General features: G+C 37.8%; 1 protein-coding gene across 1 annotated transcript; it reads right to left on the bottom strand.

Annotated features, from left to right (window-relative positions):
* Positions 1 to 982: 982 nt before the first annotated feature.
* On the bottom strand, positions 983 to 17,069 carry LOC113238013 (probable ATP-dependent RNA helicase pitchoune). Its single transcript, XM_026474730.1, has 11 exons — positions 16,887 to 17,069; positions 16,724 to 16,801; positions 16,262 to 16,393; positions 15,232 to 15,492; positions 14,297 to 14,446; positions 13,984 to 14,148; positions 12,961 to 13,102; positions 4,856 to 5,015; positions 3,687 to 3,839; positions 2,409 to 2,579; positions 983 to 1,312 (listed from the first exon to the last, which is right to left on the bottom strand). Exons 1-11 carry the CDS (start codon positions 16,981 to 16,983, stop codon positions 983 to 985), a joined length of 1,839 nt encoding a protein of 612 aa, XP_026330515.1. The 5' UTR covers positions 16,984 to 17,069.
* Between the last annotated feature and the right edge of the window lie 159 nt (positions 17,070 to 17,228).

The raw sequence follows: 17,228 nt of genomic DNA, 5'->3' as shown, positions 1-17,228 counted from the left end.
ATATATAAGTGCGCATTTGACCTCCATCTCACCTGATGGAAAGTGGCGATGAGGTCGATGGTGGAGCATGTACATCTAAATAATGCCTATTTACTTTGGCCTCGAAAAGGCCCAAGTTATAGCGTTCAGGGAACAAGTCTGTAGGCAGGCAATTCCACTCTATAGCCGTTCGCCATATAAATGTGGAAGCGTAATGCTTCGTGCGAATCTGGAATATCCACAACATAGGGGTCGAACCCAAGCCTACGTACGAGGGAAAGGAGAAGGTGGAAAACCATTTGGCAACTCGACTGCGTTGGGAGGGTGGTGACTAGACTCGCCCGAAGCGAACCACCAGTAGTTATTGCTCTTTAGCACCACCTAGGGTTCAGTTGTAGGGTCTCGAGGGTAAACCTACGGAAGCGAGCAACATCAACCCCCAAACTTGATGTTTTTTAGTTTTCTGACGCTTTTAAACAATTAATTGGGTGGCAATAGAAAAATATCCGGAAATACCGGATAGCCGAGACTTAATATCCGAAAAAACCGGTTTTCAAAATCACTCGGTTTTTGCATGCCCTAGTTGCATATTTGTTTTCTCGAAATTCATACAAATCAAAAATAATAGTTTTTAAAATAAATTATACATCTTCTGATTACAAAATCCCTCCGTTTACCCAGTATTGGTGCTTTTGCAATTTATAATGGCACAATTATACATTTTTTTGCGTTTTCGACTGGTGTTTATCTACTATAACGGTCGAGCGCGTTCTAAAGTGTATAGCTGCGACAACTAATGAATTTCACTTATTTTGGGCACGCGAAATACGTACACTTGCGGCGCCTATTTAGATATATGTCTCTGGTTGTGACATACGTTTATCACTTTATTTCTATATAGAAACCTTATTTCTTTCCTTCTATCAATTATTCTTTCTATCAATTAAAGTAAAAATATTTTTAAAATAAAAGTTTTTATTAATCAAATTTAACATTATAACTTTTAACTTATGGTTTTCCTGTTTCCGCCTTTTTGTCTATATATCTTTGTTTTTTCCGCCTTTTGTTTGAAACTCCCAGGTGCGTTTAGGGATTTGAAGTATCCATATCCACCACCACCTTTTCTTTTTGTTGGAGGTCCTTTGTTAGCCACTTTGAGCTCGACCGCAGGTGGTACAGTGAAACCGAAAGATTTTGATACCTTAGCCATGTCTATAGTATCGATGTCAAATATAGTTTTAAGGTGGTGCGAGTCATACGCACGAAGGTAACTCTTAAACGCTTCCTTAGCTGACGTGTTGAGGAAATAGTTTCTTGATATTAGTTTCTCCAACTGTAAAATTACATGTTTAATTAGTCAACTTAATAATTAGAAAGTCTGGCATGACTCAAATGGTTAAAAACATTAAAATGGCATTACATATTGTTTTACGTTTACTGTGACAGCTAATCAAAGTTTCATCGTGTTTGCTTTATTTCATTTACTAACGATCTCGACGAAGACATTTTTTTTAATGATAACATGTAACGAACAAGTCGTGCACCTGGTGACAAGCGACACGCCTGTCCACAACAGTTGCAGTGTCACTCAGAGCAGTCAATCACAAAGATCTAAGGAGCACAGCCGTCACCCTGAGATGTGCCTGTAATACTAAATACACACGCTATACTAAATATACACACTAAATGTGTTAGTGCGTTGGCGCACTGCATCCGATTCTTATTCGTTCCAAATCTAATACTATACAAATCTAAAAACTCTGACCCACTTCGGATTGGTTTATAAATAACTGATTATAATTCATTCGCATTCCTTAATACTTACAAATGGAATTAACATTTGTAATAGTGAATTCAACTAGTAATTAATATATTAATGGTTACAAAATATTGCTTGCAAAGATAATCCAGAAACCATTGTTGGCATATTCGAAGCGCCTGCAAAGGTATTTTTATTATTAAGGAGTTTTTATTTGATTTTTTTAAAGAACTTTTTATAGGTGCCTAAAATAGTGAAAAAATTATGTTTAGATAGAAGTTAGGTAGTAAATAGTTATATATATATAAAAATATATATACTGCTGGACCCATGAAAAACGTAAAGGGTTCCAGCCAACCTAACGTCAAAATGGCTGAACACTATATCTTTAATATTTCCGTTTGTTAATTATTTTGTGTTTTATTGTTTCCGTCAGGTAGAAAATATGTCAATAACGGTACTAAGTAGCAGAAAATAGGTAGTAAATAATGAGCACAGTTTGATTTGTATATCTCGTTTGGTCCAGCCATCCTGACGGACGCATTTTTCGGATGCAGAACTAATGGGAATCGAACGTAGTGTGCAATCGCTCTTAATCCACATTTACAAACCCCTTTCCAACATTTAAATACGTTATACGGGTTGACGAACTGAATTTATTTATGCTGACCTGTAGTTGAATATCAGCAACCTTATTCCAAGAGAACTCGAACTCGTTGAGTGTGACCTTGGATTGCTTGAGGTATCTGAGGAAACCGAGCTCTTCAGGTCGTAAGAACAGCAACGCGTGCCCACTTGTGCCGAGGCCTCGCGCTGTTCGGCCCACCCGGTGAATGTATTCCTACAAAAATATCGTTATAATTTCATAAATTATTACTAGATTTGCAAGAAGTAAAGCTGTTTTACAACCTCATTCGCCTTTCACGGCGTCTAGTGGTGATAGCTTACAATTAAGTCAAAAAGTTGGTTCAGTTCAATGTTATGCACATTCCACCACCACTTCTTTTACCCACACCACGGATCCCTTCGTTAAGAGGTTCTGACGCTATTATTGAATTTTTATTATCCTTTTATTTGCACGATACAAGGGTTTCGACCAGAAAGGGAGGAACTAATAAAATGTCTGTTACAGAGCGAGTGTATATACCTATATATATAACTGCCTCGGTAGCCGAACGGTCACCGTGCTGGACTGCCACGCAGAGGTCCCAGGTTCGATTCCCAGGACGAGAAAAATATTTGTATGACCTACATTTATTTCTCTCGTGAGTTTGGATGTAATTTGTGGTTGTCTATGTGAGTATATCCATGGCTCCCGCGATACAGACTTTTCCCGGTGCAGGGCTATGAGTGTGTGCGTTATTATTTTAAACTCTCGCCTATCCCAAAGCCTAAAAGATTAATTTAGAATTTTTAAATGAGAGTGGCGGTATTTCCCGGCAATAGCACAGTCGGCCGGATTCAGGAGTTCAGGTTCAAGAACCGGCAAACAATACGTGCTGTATCGAGCAGAACCGCCTAATGCATTTGTTCTAGTAGCGACACGCCACAGAAAACCAACCGCCTCAAAATGCCTTCGGCCTTGCTAGACTGGAAATAACCCGTTTGTGGATGAAACAATTGGGATTATTTCAGTGGAGGCCACATCCTACATGTCGGTGATCTCGTGCGCCAGATCGAGATACTTCCGGCGTTTCTCGGTTTCGGCTTTCACGAGACCCTCGTCATGCGGGATTATTGGTACTTGGTGCAACGGGCTGATATCCGCAACTGGACGACAAAGCGCCTATTTTGCATGTGATGCGGGATTATTATTATAATATGTTTAAATAGCGTTTAGTTATTTTTGACGTCTGAAATAAATGCAGAGCACATGGTAGATAATGCACCTGAGATTGTTCCTATCCTCTTGGTATGTTTTTTTAATGTTCTAGGCAAATTTAAACACCTTTGGGTCATCCGGCGGGTCATACTGCACAATCCAATCGACAGCAGGGATATCGAGTCCTCTGGCAGCCACGTCAGTGCAGAGTAAAATACCGGATTCCGCGTTGCAGAACTGGAAGAACGTTGTTGTACGCTTCGCTTGTTGTTGTTTGCCCTGTAAACATGAGTTTATGAAATATAAAGCCAATTGGGAGTAGCATTAAAATTTTCATCAAAACTTTCGAAGAAAGACCTGGAACGAGTCATGAACAAGTGTACAAGATTACTAAACTCTAGCCATATAACATTGATTCAACGTGATTACTAGCCATTGTAAACAATGGCTGGTAATCAGAGATGGGCAAGCGCCCGGGTTTTAACCCAAACCATTAATGCCCGAAATCGAGGGTAAAAGCTATTCACAACTAAATATTTGTAAACCGACTTTTGTTCAAATGTATTATTACAAAATGTTTTATGCTTGCTTACATATTTCGCATTTCTATTGAATAGATAATAATATTGTAATGAATCTATACGAAAATTCGTTATCACGTACTTACACTAATCGATTTCCATAAAAAAAATCTAATCACAGCAACAACAACATTGCAAGGTTGGTATAGAGTTGCCTCTTTTTAAAAAATAATCCGTCTAAAAAATATTTTTTCATCGAAATTTGTACCAAATTTCGTATTCGCCATTTTGCCCACAATTTTAGGCACAAATGTGTTGAAATTTTTTAGTAAAATCCCGATTAATACCCGGCGCTTTGGGTTAAATCTCGGTTAAAACCCGAACGGGTTGATCGGTTTTTAACCCACTGTCCATCTCTGCTAGTAATTGCTAGTAATCGCTTTCACTCTGTCTTCTCGTTCCCTCATGTCTGACTATCGTGGTCAGCTTCATTCATGCCTACTTATAAGCGGGTAAGCTGCCTTATCTGATTTTTTACCTATTTGCATCAATGAGTTTGAATGAATGAGGAAGTGATAGCTGAACCAGAGGCTTATTTTTCAGTTTGACAAAAAATATTTTTTGATAGGTTGAAAAATATGGGATATCGCTGGTCAAGGTGTATAGAGTTAAAAAATAAACCATAATTTAAAAATAGTTTTTCTTCTCAAAGTCACGGACTTATCAAACTGACCTCGTTAATTTATGTACTAAAGATACATATGTACAACTTACATGAATAGACATGACAGGCAGGTCAATGTAGTTAAAGAGTTCGTGATGGTATTTAACAGACATGCATGTGGAAAAGAAGACCATCACCTTCTTCTTCCTGTTCTTTTTTAAGAATGTGAACAGAACCATCATACGCTTCTCTGATGGGCATACTATATATCTGTAAGCAAAATAAACTAAAATGGTATAACATTTTTGACAACCAGTATTATTTGTGTGATCAATGTGAAAAATTTATTTATAATATAATGTAGAAATTATGTATGTGTACCAGTGTTGGGCAAAATTTAATTGTTCTGGCAATTAAAGATTGACAATTGATTAATTGTCAATTGCGAAACAGCAATTAACGATTGATCAATTGTTAATTGCGAGAACCGCAATTAACAATTAATCAATTGTTAATTGCGGTTCTCGCAACTAACAATTGATCAATCGTTAATCGCAAATATCTACAATTAACAATTAATCAATTTTCAATCTTTTCAATGTTTTTGATTAACAATTAACAATTAAAACTGACAATTATGATAAATTTATAGGGCATATGGGGGTGAGTTAGACCGTTGGTTGTGGGGGCCTGTTGGGGGCCTGCTGGGGGCCCCGGTTGGGATCCCCGTTTGGGGGGGCCCCGGTTGAAGGCCCAGGTTGGGGGCCCCGGTTGGAGGCCCCGGTTGGGGGCCCGGTTGGGGGACTCGGTTGGAGACCCGGTTGGGGGCCCCGGTTGGAGGCCCGGTTGGGGGCCCCGGTTGAAGGCTCCGGTTGGGGGCCCCGGTTGGGCGCCCCGTTTGGGTGCCCCGGTTGGGGGCCCAGGTTGAAGGCCCCGGTTGGGGGCCCCGGTTGAAGGCTCCGGTTGAAGGCCCCGGCTGGAGGCCCCGGTTGGGGGGCCCGGTTGGGGGACTCGGTTGGGGACTCGGTTGGGGGCCCGGTTGGGACCCCGGTTGCGGGGCCCGGTTGGAGGCCCGGTTGGGGGCCCCAAGTTCGTGGAATTACTATTAGTTGCCAAGTTTTATTGAAGTCGGTTACCGAAAAGTGTGCGAGACCGGATTCATCCCCTACGGCCACCCTTTGAGGTGGAATATTTTCTTCAAATTCGAATAGGACCACTACTGAGGTACTCTCTTTCCAACAAAAAAAGAATCATCGAAAGCGGCTCACAAATGCTGATGATGATGATTTGTCGCTTAACATACATAAAAGAAAAATAATATAATTGAGCACCTCTTCCTTTTCTCGAACTCGGTTAAAAAAGGCAGTATGTTACGTATTTCTCTTAATTTTAACAAATAACGGCTGCTAATTAAAGATAGAGATAGTAAATTATTCCCGTAGCGAGTGCGATAAGGAAGCATGAACTCCGGCCATTGATTATAAGTGCAGATACGAACATTAATATACTACGAACATACATATATTTAGGAAGCGTATAACTTTATAAATGATGGTAATTGGGCAGTAGAATTATTACTCGACATGTCCAAAGCCTATGACATGGTATCCCATGAAATATTATTACAGAAATTACATAACATCGGCGTAAGAGGAAGAGTGTTTAGATGGTTCCACAATCTTACCTGCGGAATAGACAACAATATGTGGAAATCGAATATTGGGATAAAGACATGAAATCTATTCTAACACCAAAACCATAAATTGCTCTATACCCCAAGGCAGTGTTTTGTGTTGTATCTTACTCATTATTTACATAAATGATCTACCGGAAATATTGGTGACCGTCAGGATGGCTGGTCGCCTGTGGCGTCTGGCACTGAGTGTATATTCAAGAATTGCTACCTATTTGCTACCTTTTCTAAATAATTGCTACCTATGATATATGATACCTATGGCACAACAACCTTCCTCCCTCTTTTCATTGTCACCAAACACTACTTAAACCAGAAACGTAAATATGAAACTCAATATTAGTAATAGCAAAACCTTTGAATCCTCAGATAAATCAAACTAAAACAATTTGATCCACTTATGACAAATGACACACATATTGCGTTATGATGGTTACCCTGTCGGTTTTATACATTAGCAATCTCACCAGACTAGTTCACCTCGAAGTAATTGTTGAACGCCTGCCCTTTATATTATGGCAATAAAACACTAAAAATTTTTGCTTTTTTAGTTTAGCCAGGCACTTTTTCGCAAAATTTTCAATCGGTTATATTTTTTAATGAATGTAGATATGAAGCGTATACCTTTAATTCGTGAAGGTAGCAAATAGGTAGCAATTATTGGTAATACATACTTCTGGAAAATCTGCTCCCTTCATGCTGAACAAAGAGGCGACCAGCCATCCTGACGTCAGAATGGCTGGTCAACATTTTTTTTTAATTTCTCAGAATATATCATAGGTAGCAACTATTTAGAAAAGGTAGCAAATAGGTAACAATTCTTGAATATACACTCAGTGCCAGGCGCCACAGGCGACCAGCCATCCTGACGGTCACAAATATTGAACACTTTATGTGTAATGTATGCTGACGACATATCGTTACTATTTAAATGTAAGGATGATGACGATAGTATTGATAATATAATAAATCCTTTTAATTCAGTTAAAAATTGGCTGTTAGACCACAATCTCAATGTGAACCTAAAAAAGACTAGACTTATTCAATTCAGGCCACACGAAACGGGAAAATTGGACTTAAAAACTATAGTTACTATGTTAAAGATTGACGAAGTTGAAAACTCTAATTTATTAGGTATAAACATTTGATTCCCATCTAAATTGGAAAACGTATACAGGTGTATTACAAACAAAATTATCATCATTTACCTACGCATTAGCACTCCTAAAAACGAACAGTAATTACAAAGCCGCACTTGCGACCTATTATTACGCCTACGCCTACGCATGGCTCCAATACGGCGTCATGCTGTGGGGTAGTAGTATCACGCACAAAGGAGATATTTTCGTAATGCAAAAGAAAAGCGCCTCAAGATAGCTGCCGACTTTATTAAACAAAACCTTACTTTCCCCTCACTATACATACTTGAATTATCATAATACTTGAATTATTATATAATCATTAGGAAGCATTTACAAGAATTTAAATACATAAAGAGATTGAGAAGAGAGAGATTGAGAAGGAGTAATCAACTGGAACTCCCCAAACCAAAATTATAAAAGTACAAAAACAGCCCATATTAACGTGCAATAAAAATATACAAAAAAATACCGCCTGACATAAAAAACGAAGCAAATGATAATTTTGTTCTTTAAAATATTTAACTATTAAATGCTATTATAAAATTGAACAGTACGTACATACATAAATAAATAATTAAATAATTTAAAAATATATTTCAACAATTACACTCCAAATGAACACGATGAACAAAACTATAAATACTTAATAATTAATTGATGACGAGTTTATATACATGTAATTTGTTGACGAATCCATAATATTAATGAATATATTCTATATTCTCTCGACATGACGTTTTTTGTTTTAGTATTGGACATCGAGTATATAACCAGAAATAGAGACGAAATGTCATTTAAATTGTTTGAAAACTATTCTGCCATATCATTACTGTGACAACTGCGCTCCGATTGGCCAGCCTGAGTTCGAAAGATTTGACGGGTGTCGTCAACTGTTTCACTTCAAATCGACCAGTTAACTTGAGCTTTGCTATAATGGACGAAAATTGAAAAATTACATATTTAATATTTAATTACCGATGAAATGTGATTCCGTTTGTTTTGTAATTAGATGTTTTACTGTTTTTCCCACACCACCGAATAGAGCAGCACCGCACTGTTAGAGATATTATCTTTATTGCAATAAATACAGGATATTTTTTGGAATATACGGAGACATACACACAGGTCAATAGTTGGCCTGTTTATATTTCAGTGCAATTGATATTTATAATAGCTGTATCGCTAATGAGTTACCAGGAACATATGGCCCTTATTTCGTCTCTTTAGTAACTCGATGGTTTTAGAATTTATTTTGACATCTATTTTTGGACTCTGCTGTTGAGTGTTAGCTACAAGGTGTTCTGTGAATTAGTGCGTTTTTTGGCTAATTTCTTTATTTCATATCCCCTGTTGACTTATTTTATGTGTCTATTTAAGTAGTTTATGAGTGTTGTTAATTGTATTGGTAAGTTAAAGCTTAAAAAAATTAAGCTTATAGTTGTAAATGTCTGATCCTCCCGATACGGGGCGAGGCGATGCTGAGCCACGTGCTCAGTCATCTCCTCGGCTGTTTTCGCAATCTCAGACTGAGGTAATGGAAGTAGATAAGATCATCCAAAGTAGGAAACGAGCCCCCACTGACGTGTAATCATCTCAACTTCCCAAAAAAAAACCAATACCTCACAGTCTGTTCCGTCCACCCAATTTACATTTACCAACCCAAACTTCTTAAACAACAAAAACAAATACATGGCACATGATATCGCCCCATTCATTGTACATGTGAGCAAAACAGTATCGGACCCCTCTTCCGGCACCGCATTACGCCCCATTAAATTTGGCCATTTTTTGTTTAGGAACAATGTTAAAAATATTGTCAGAGATGGTATCAAACGTGTTGGCAGAAATACAATATCTCTTGAATTCAAAACTTTCAGTGATGCTAATGCTTTCCTTTACCACCCAGCTCTTTCTCCAGCCAAATATGAAGCGATTATCCCAAGTTACAGCATAACTAGAATGGGTATTGTCCGACAAGTTCCAGTTGAATAGACACTGGAGGAATTAGTAGAAGTAGGGGAAGTTCCGACTGGTTATGGCTCTATTGTTAAGGCACGGAGACTTAATAGGAAAACCCATGACAGTAATGGGTCACCAGTATGGGTTCCCACCCAGACAGTGGTACTAACCTTCTCAGTTCAAAAACTTCCCTCCCATGTGTACTGTTTTTTCACCTCCCTCCCAGTGGAAACATATGTGCTTCCCACAATTGAGTGCAATAAGTGCTGCCGGTTTGGACACATCTAAACTCAACGCAGATCGGAGGCTCGCTGCTTTATTTGTGCACAAACTCATGAAGGCCTACATTGCACCAAGGAAACACCAACCTGTTTACTCTGCTCTGGATATCATAAAGCCACCTACACCGACATCCCTCTTGCCCTAAGCAATCAAGGCAGAAACAAATAAGTGGTCATGTCCCAAGAAAATACCTTTTACTCTGAAGCATCTGCCAGATTCACCCAAGTGCCAAGATCTTTTGCTGACACAGCGAGGTTCGATTTAAATGAATATCAGCCTACACCCACCCCTCACTATACTTCTCCCCCCAATCCATCTCCCCAACACACTTCCTACCGCAAAACAGTAGCTATTCCCAGGCACCAACCCCTCCCAGCTTCTAGTCCAGAGTATAAGCAATAAGTTCATAGAGACATAGTTATGTCTCCTAGTTCTCAACTGGGAAATGGATGTGCACTCCCAAATAACTCCTCAATGCCTAACGATAATTTAATTTCTCTTCTCCTCTCGACCATCATTAATCTCTTAGGGCGTTTTAGTGACGTCCCCCTACCGAACAACCTCATAGATCAACTGTCTCGGCTCATTCACCTCACCTGCTCCAGTGGCTCTCATTCTCCAGTGGAACTGTCGCAGCAGCAGGAATAAAGAAAACGAAATTCAATTCCTACTTAATAAATACTCTCCTGACGTTTTCGCAGTCCAGGAGATGCGACGTAAACCAGGCGATCGAGTACGGTTTCCAGGTTTTTCGTGTCTCCGCGATGACAGGACAGACGGGCAAGGAGGTTCGGCAATCCTAGTGTCAACAGCCATAACCTTTTCGCAGATTTCCCTTTCCCCTCATAGCGAACACATTAATGCAGTTGCTGCCAAATTGCTAAACGCATAACGTTTCTGTCGGTTTACATTCCTCACCCTAACCTTACATGCCTTGCTGAGTTTTCGGATATTGTCGCTTCCCTTAGTCCCCCGCTTATAATATTAGGGGATTTTAATATACACCACATTTCCTGGGGCTCATATTACAATGATTATTTATCCTCTGCTTTCCTGGACATCTGCAAAAACGATGACCTCTGCCTTCTCAACGATGGCTCCCCGACGCGTAGAGTCTATCCGTCCCAAAATATTAGAAGTGCCGTGGATCTCTCTCTGTGCTCCCCCTCACTTTCTTCCAAACTCATCTGGACAATTCTGCCGGTTACTCACGGCAGTGACCATTTTCCAATTGTTATTCTAGCTCCGGAGCACAGGGCGGACCGTTCGAATACCCAGAATATTCCTCGTCCTAAACTAAAATTTAACCTGTCAAAGGCCGACTGGTCAAAATATAAATGTGTTTTAGACCACAACACAACACCTACCTGTGGCTGATCTTGAAAACTTTCGCTCAGTCTATGCTGATTTTAGAAATTGTCTGCTGTCATCAGCAGATAAATGCCTCCCCACCAAAAATGTATTCAAGGGTAACTCCCCATCTCCACCTTGGTGGGATTCCGAATGCACTGAAGTCTGAAAGGATAGGAAAACAGCAGAATGTGCATACGCGCTAACAATGACTGAATCCCTTTTTATAAAATACCGTGCGGCTGCAGCAAAAGCTGTAAGAGTACTGAGTGAGAAAACGAGTTGGGTGGCGTAGATTTTGTGAAACTCTCTCTCCAAGATCTCATTCTTCCTTGGTTTGGAGGAATGTCAGGAGATTTAGGGGTTCTACATCCTGTTCCGGTATATTCTCATCGAATGACACCTCAAAGTGGTTTGATCATTTTCAAAACAAACTGCTTTGTCCACGTCCCCTACTCTATCTCTAACCTCAGTTTTTGACTCCCCATTCTCTCGGGAGGAACTCTCGACAGTGTTAAACGGTCTCAAAGATTCTGCCCCTGGAATTGATGGTATACCATATTATTTTATCGTTAACAGCAGATTCAACCAGACTTATTATTTAGTATTCTTAATAACATCTTTCTGACGGGAATTCCTCCGGATGAATGGAAAGTCCAAATCATTATACCCATATTAAAACCAGGAAAACTTAGTAATGACCCTAATGAATATAGATCCATTGCTCTTTCTTGCACGTTAGCCAAAGTCTTAGAACATCTCATTAAAAATCGCCTTGAGTGGATAGTTGAAAGTAGGGGTTTAGTCGCTAAAAGTCAATGTGGTTTCCGGAAGGGCTTGAGCACCATGGACAGCCTCAGTATTTTTCTGACAGACATTTAGATTGGCTTGTCTAAACGAGGACATATAGTTGGATATTTTTGGATGTGTCATCAGCGTATGACAATGTATTGCTTCTAGTACTCAGGCAAAAGATGCTTAATCTGAGTATACTTGTGAAGCTTATCTATATAATTTTTAATCTCCTCTCTGCCCGTTCAATGCAAGTCAGTGTTAACAACTCCCTTTTACCACCAAGAACTGTCTGGAGAGGCCTTCCACAGGGATCTGTTCTTAGTCCCTTGCTTTATAGCCTCTACACACATGACCTTGAGCAGTCTTTTAACCCATTATGCGACGTCTTCCAGTATGCTGACGACTTGGCCTTATAAATTTCGGATAACAATATCGAAAATATGTCAGCCCACCTCAATTCTGCTCTAAGCTACCTGCATACCTGGCTAACCGACCACGACCTTTCGCTGTCGGTCGGAAAAAGTAATGCAGTAGTTTTTTCCCGTGGAAGGAACACATTATTATTAATTACGAGTCAAGAACCAATCTATCCTGTTAAAAAATCAAGCCAGGTTTCTTGGAGTTGTGGTGGAGTCTAAAATGACAGGCGCCCATCACATCTCACACGTTTATCATTGTCTGGAACATGGTGGGGTGCTCACCCTCAATCTCAGAAGCTTTTGTACAATGCTCTGATTCGAGCTCATCTAGATTATAGCTCCTTTTTACTAGAACCCTGCCAAAAATCCTCTTTAAAAGATCTAGACAAAGTACAATATAAATCTCTTTGAATTATAAACAGGGGCTATGAAATCTTCTCCCACCAATGCACTAAAGGTGGAATGTGCGGACCATTATCTATCAGTATCTTATAATTTTTTTGTGTTGTAGAATTGTTGCATCAAAACTTTATATAGAATATAGAAGTAATGTAGTAGTATTTAAAAATACTAACCCTTGTTCTAAACTATCGACAGTTGCTTGTTCTTTATTGTCATCCACACCTACATAAACCGGCTCGTGTTTGACGGCTAACGCTGTCAGTGCCTCCGTTTTCTTCGTTTGAGTTGCACTGAACATCATTGTTTGGCGGCGTTCTAAAAATATGGCGCTTTCTTGTATTAAACAGCATCATCAAAATAGTAGAATACGTTAAAGGGCTGGTAAGCACGACTAAAGGGAGAAGTATGACTGATTTTTTTTTCGCCATTCTTGTGACACCCTCATGGAAGAATGGCATAAGTGGAGTTACGTCAAAAATGTTTATTGCTGCATTAGATACAAAAAAATATAACCCATATCCTGTCCAATTCTTATAATTCTATCTGCAGTATTAGTCGATAGAGTTAATAGAATTGGAGAGGATGTGGGTTACATTTTTCTGTATCTAATGGAGCAATAAACGTTTTTGACGTAACTCCACTTATGCCATTCTTCCAAGAGGTGTGCGGTCTGTACCGCTCTGCTAAGCCGAAAAGAGCTATCTCTGAGATACGACCTTTTAGTTGTTTTTTGTGTTGTGTTTTTAAAGAAACCATTCAATAGCTATAATAATTTCGCATCTAATGGTATAATAAACATAGAGCTATCTAGTTTAAAACATTTTACTAAGAAGTATTTTTATTTCTCAATTTTTGAAACCTAAAAAAATAGCGGTATCTCACAAAATAGGTATAATGGTACAATTTATGGTTAATTTAGGTATATCAATAAATCTATTAGTCAGAAATACGTATAAATAAGTTTTAACAACTTCAAAAAGATTTCTTTTTGAAGGTGCGAAAATACAAAAAAAAATTACAAAAAGTAATATAAGAGATAGCGCTTTCCGGCTAATCAGGGAGTAGACTGCACTCCTAGTTATATAACGTAGTTTAATTGGCAGGAAGCAATTTTCAATGTATTAGACAAAGAGCGAAGCATTGAAAAACCAAAGGTTGAGTTGGTACTATTGAGTGATGTTCTTGTTGATACTTACTAGGCAATAATCTAATAATCTGCTTGACTTCTTCTTCAAATCCAATTTCGAGTATTCTGTCTGCTTCATCAATAATGAGACACTGTAGATTCTTGTACAGGAAATCTGGAGTGTTCTGCAGGTGATCCAGCAGTCTGCCTGGTGTTGCTACTACAATGTTTATACCTGAATATGATAAGATTAATATTAGAATCCAGATAGTTTAGTATCAATTAAAATTATTATTTAAGGTTTATAGTTAGTTCCTAGTGAACTTAATTAAAGCACACACACACACACACAGTATAATTAATGCATGTACATGTTTTTAAACCTTTAGATAATTTTGTTGCCTCTGTAGTCCTGTTTGCGCCTCCCATAACCAACCCATATGTGTGATGATGATACTTCATCAATTCCATCAAAACGCCAAATGTTTGCATTGCCAATTCTCTTGTTGGAGACAGGATTATTACTCCTGTGCCTGGAATTTAACTTAGAACCTTAAAATTACAGTAAAAACAAGCTGTTACTGTCTGGAATGAAAATAAATGATCAGATATCCATTCTGAGTTCATAAAATGACTCTAGACACACTCCTGTAGTGTAGACAAATAATCAACAACAAATGTGCCTCAACAGTTTTCACTGGAGACTCAATCTATTACTGATTATTTGCATTCAGTACTGTGGAAATATGGAGTCTAATTTTCACATTCGCCTTTTGTCATCATTTAAATAAAATTGCCTTAACAAATTTGATTTCTTTCAATTATGAAGTAAGTCTATTTTGAACAGTCTTTTTTCTAACAATGAAGAGTAAAAAAAGTAACTATAAGTTTCACAGACCAAGTTTTTGAACATATTATAAACATTGCAATACAATATGTTAACTTATAATACAGCCACAGTTAATAAAAAAAAGGTGACATTTAAAACAAAATTATGTATACTGCCGTGATCTTTAAAAAAAGGCTGATCTGTAACTATTTTTATTTTTCCTGAGTGGATAAGGCATGAAGTTACCCTGCAAGAGAAAAATGGATATATTTAAATTTAATTTGTTTAAACATAATTATTTTCTCAGATTTTATCACAAGCTCAACTAATTTCTTTAGATATATTTTCTTGGTTTCGAGATTTTGTCACAAGTGCACTTTCAACTAATGGCGACAGAATAGTTGTTTGTAGTTATAAATTTACAACAACTACAACAACAGATTAAGTCATTATATATCATCCATAAAAGTGTTAGCTAAAAATTCTTACCATTTCTAGGTTTAAACTGCAGCTTATAGATAAGCTCAATAGCAGGTATAAGAAAAGCCAAAGTTTTTCCTGAACCAGTCTTAGCTGCTCCCACAAGATCCCTGCCTTCCAGAAGAGGAGGGATTGCTTTAGCCTGGATTTCTGTCATAGTTGTAAAACCCATGTCTTTGATGCCCATGAGTGTGTTCTCACATACTTTGCCAGTTAGAGAAGTAAATTTTTGGTCTGATAGTATGCCCAGACATAAGCTGGAACCAGGCACTGAAATGAATAAATAAATGAAAATGAGAATTAAATGAATGAATAGAACTTTTTTCAAATATATTTATTATATTGAATTATCTTAGCCAATATTATAACTGTAAAATATGGACTGTAGTTGTCTGAGAATAAATGATTTTTGATTTTTGATATATTATACAAAATATAATAATGTTATTTAACATACTCCATTTGCTTGTCAAAGTTAAAATAAATTATAGCAAAACAGTAATATCTTTCTTATTAATTACTTTAAACGTAAATTCCACTGGCATAGCAATTGAAGTGTTATTTCATCAACATTACACAATATGTTATGTCAAAGAAATGTCAGGTATACAATATTGTGGTATGATTTAAGTAATGATAGCAGTTGAGTAACAGGTTTTTAAGTTTGCAAGAAAGTAATTTTAAAGTGTTGGGGACAGTTTTGTGATATTTTTACATCATCACATAACCAAAATCACTATAACCTGATCAATGACTGAGTTTGTTATGAATGTGAGTAGATAGGATTTACATTGCAGAATATATACAGGATTATCCAGTATTTGCAGAACTACCTCCATGGCCGAATGGTTGCCATGCTAATCTGGGCCAGGAGAAATATTTGTAGGGCCTACATTTATTTCTCTGGGGAGTTTCGAGCATGATTAGCGGTTGTACATATGTGTGTCCATGGCACCCGCAACACAGGGTTTCCCTAGTGGGGTGGTATGGGTGTGTGTGTTTAAGTATAAGTAACATAGTAAATGAAAATTATATATACATGGATTTTCCTGTCCTGGTTTACTATCGCCTTCGTTATCAGTGTCATTCTGACTGGATTCATTGTCAGATTGCTGTTCGTCTTTCACCTGTACTCGTTCTTCTACTGCTTTAGCTTTCTTTTTCTTCTTTTCTAATTTCATTAAAAATGTCACAAACTATTAATACAAAATCTGCACTACTTTTACACTTAATGCAGCACCTACCAATGCATTGTCTCTTTTAAAAGGTATTTTAACTTATTGTATTAAGTAAACTAGTCTATCATCGCGTCTATAAGCATGTTTCCATAAATACAACCCCATTAAAGTTGGTTTTTTTTAATAGCACAAAAATGTTTATTAACCACAAATGTCCCTTTGCTTCGTGTTCCAACTATGAAGACGTCTTGAAATAATAAAAAAAAAATTATTACAACTTCGCAATAAAAATGTAACATGGTTATTTCAACCAGCTTACTTACTTTTTGGTGTTGTATTTTCACTATGATCGCTATCATCGTGTGGTCTTTTCTCCACTTCTTTAGTTGAAATGTCTTCTTCTAAAATAAAAAAAGTAAAGGATTGTTGCTCTACACACGTGCTAAACACAGCTAAACACACACCACATAATGTTGAAGAGGTTACCTTTTTCAGTCCCGTTTGTTTTCTGTGCAATTAGTTTCAACTTCTTCTTCTCTCTTTTCTTTATTTTTCTCATTAAAATCTTGTCTGGAGTGGGCATTTTAACTCAGCTCAAAACTGTGTGGAAATCGTGCAGGCTTTGATAGTACACGTGAAGCTTCCTTCGAAAGCGCGGACGGACCACAGTGACGGACATTAATGATTTATTGCGATTTGACAGTGAATGAATGAAATAAATAGAATAAAGTAGACGGTGCTGCGTAAGTAAATAATGAAAAAAAAACTTGATTTTTTTCTAAGTCGATAATTTTAGAAGAAATCGAGTAATAGTAGCACGCCTCTATA

Source organism: Hyposmocoma kahamanoa, unplaced genomic scaffold (genome assembly GCF_003589595.1).
Source record: "Hyposmocoma kahamanoa isolate Upper Pololo Valley unplaced genomic scaffold, ASM358959v1 94, whole genome shotgun sequence".
NCBI lineage: Eukaryota > Metazoa > Arthropoda > Insecta > Lepidoptera > Cosmopterigidae > Hyposmocoma > Hyposmocoma kahamanoa.
The sequence above is the reverse complement of the archived record's forward strand: the minus strand, read 5'-3'. Positions and strand labels throughout refer to the sequence as shown.

Excerpts from the sequence above, each read along its gene's own strand:
- LOC113238013 (XM_026474730.1), bottom strand. The coding sequence starts at position 16,983 with ATGCCCACTCCAGACAAGATTTTAATGAGAAAAATAAAGAAAAGAGAG. Across the intron at positions 16,802-16,886 it reads AACAAACGGGACTGAAAAAG|AAGAAGACATTTCAACTAAA; the intron begins GTAACCTCTTCA and ends TTTTTATTTTAG. Across the intron at positions 14,447-15,231 it reads GCAGTTTAAACCTAGAAATG|GCACAGGAGTAATAATCCTG; the intron begins GTAAGAATTTTT and ends GTTAAATTCCAG.